Source organism: Mastomys coucha, unplaced genomic scaffold (assembly GCF_008632895.1).
Source record: "Mastomys coucha isolate ucsf_1 unplaced genomic scaffold, UCSF_Mcou_1 pScaffold14, whole genome shotgun sequence".
NCBI classification, from domain to species: Eukaryota; Metazoa; Chordata; class Mammalia; order Rodentia; family Muridae; genus Mastomys; species Mastomys coucha.
In genome coordinates this window covers 118549694-118551747 of record NW_022196896.1, presented here as the reverse complement: position 1 = coordinate 118551747, position 2054 = coordinate 118549694, and the positions used below count along the sequence as shown (strand labels likewise).

The following is a 2054-nucleotide window of genomic DNA, read 5'->3' as shown; positions in this document are numbered from 1 at the left end:
ACACACACACACACTCACACACACACACACTCACACACACACACACACACTCACACACACACACACACTCACACTCCCTTGTATGTGATAGATCTTCCATTGCTTTTCCAATTCCTTATCTCTGCCTTTTAGTCTGGCTCTTTCAGGCATTCACCCTCAGGTTGATCTTGCTTGGAATGCTTTTAGCTTTACAGCACCAGATAATGTACCCACACCGAGGTTTTGGATAGTTTTGGGCTATTGTGCCTTTGTGACTCTCTGAGTCACCTCCTCTTCTTCTGGGGCTTGTCTAATCCTTTTGTTTTGGGTTATCCACAAAGGGTTGTCCAAACCACACAGCTTCTAGCTCCCCCCCCCCCCCATTTCTCTCTGATAACACCTCCAGACCATTTGGGTTTGCCTGTGATCTGGTTCCCAGGGTACTGGATCTGGTGGCAAACCGTTTTGCCGCGTTGTGATTTACAAATCTCAGCTTACCTCTCCAGAGACTTTTGACTTCTCTTTCCCAAGGGGATCTCACAGCTTCTCAGTGGGTGACCCAAGCCTTTTACATTTGCTCATTGTACACTGTCACCGGCCACTGACCTTTTGTAGGTGGCCCCGGGAAGCAGCAGAAGGGTCCCTGGTCTCTCCTAAGAAGCAGAACCTTGTTGCCCCACAGTAGTCAGTCCCTTGGGGCCTCAGTCCTAGCTTCCACCACGTGTGGACTTGCATCTGGCACACAGAACTGCCCATTTACTGCAGGCTCTTAGTGACAACCCTGCCCCCCAGGTTTAGTCCATCTGAAATCTCCTATAGGTTCTGTTGACTGGGAAACAGTCACAAACCCCTATTTTCATGTTTGTGCAGAAAGCGACATGTCAGCAGTCTACTGTGCTCCTGTAACCTGTTCAAATCCATACTCCATAAGACCTCATGGCACAGGGTGGCTGCACAGACGATGCTTTGTGTTTTGTGAGCTTACACACTTTTGGCTGGCTCACTGCAGGGCTTTTTCAGATTGAGCTTAGAAATAGGCCTGTCCTGGAAATGCGTGCTCCCACTCATCCTTTTGAGATGTATAAAAGGGATGTCTTTAGTCACTGAAGGATTACACTCTGGGACAATTCATTTGTGTATTCATCTTAGCTATGTATACATGGGGCTGTCTTCATCTGGAAGGAATTCTTGCACAGAGGGAGAGCCTGCTGGGCAATGGCTGCCCCCATTCCTCACCAGGCAGACATGGGGTCTCAAGTCAAGCCTCTTGCAAGCTCTGCAGCTAGGATTCCTAGTACCCTACAACCCACCCAATGTCACCTTGCTGGCTCTCCAACCATACTCCTCTGCTGGCTTGAAATGTACATGTGAATGGATGAGTTTGGGTGAGCGCATGTGTGGGGTTTCAAAGCACCACAGCAGCCTGCAAGATTGCCTGCAGCTGTGGTGGGATGCTCACCGGGGAGCTGTCTGCTGCCACTAGGCTGTCCAGGATGCCTGTACCTTCCTGAGTCTGCCTAGGGAAGACTGAGAGCTGGTGATGACAAGAGATGGGACTCCTCCCTAAGTAGTGTCTTGGGGAGCACTGCGACAGGGCTTAGAGGAGAAAAGGGCATTTGCCCGGCACTCAAAGGGCAAGGCTGTGGAAGCCATTGAGCTAGTCCTGTCCTGCACCTGGCTGCTATGTTGGACATTTGTCTTACGTATTCTCCTTTTCCTGGCAGGGAGGACTCTCCAGTTCCAAATGTCTCAGGTGTTCATGAGAGTCCAGCCTGAAAAGTATGAGGAGCAGAAGAACCAGGTGTCTATGAGTGACCAGCTCAAAAAGAATGTGGAACAGAATAACCAGGTGTTTATGAGTGACCAGCTCAAAAAGAATATGGAGCAGGATAACCAGGTGTTTATGAGTGACCAGCTCAAAAAGAATATGGAGCAGAATAACCAGGTGTCTATGAGTGACCAGCTCAAAAAGAATATGGAGCAGAATAACCAGGTGTCTAAGAGTGACCAGCTCAAAAAGAATGTGGAGCAGAAGAACCAGGTGTCTATGAGTGTCCAGCTCAAAAAGAATGTGG

The 2054-nt window shown here is 49.2% G+C and overlaps 1 protein-coding gene across 3 annotated transcripts in view; it reads left to right on the top strand.

Moving 5' to 3' along the window:
- The window catches only part of Ankmy1 (ankyrin repeat and MYND domain containing 1), a 48543-nt gene that overhangs the window by 45010 nt on the left and 1479 nt on the right, over positions 1–2054 (top strand). For all 3 annotated transcript variants that reach the window (XM_031368455.1, XM_031368454.1, XM_031368453.1), the window contains one exon: positions 1704–2020. In XM_031368455.1, coding sequence (XP_031224315.1) covers positions 1704–2020 — 317 coding nt within the window. The remainder of the gene's footprint in view (positions 1–1703; positions 2021–2054) is intronic.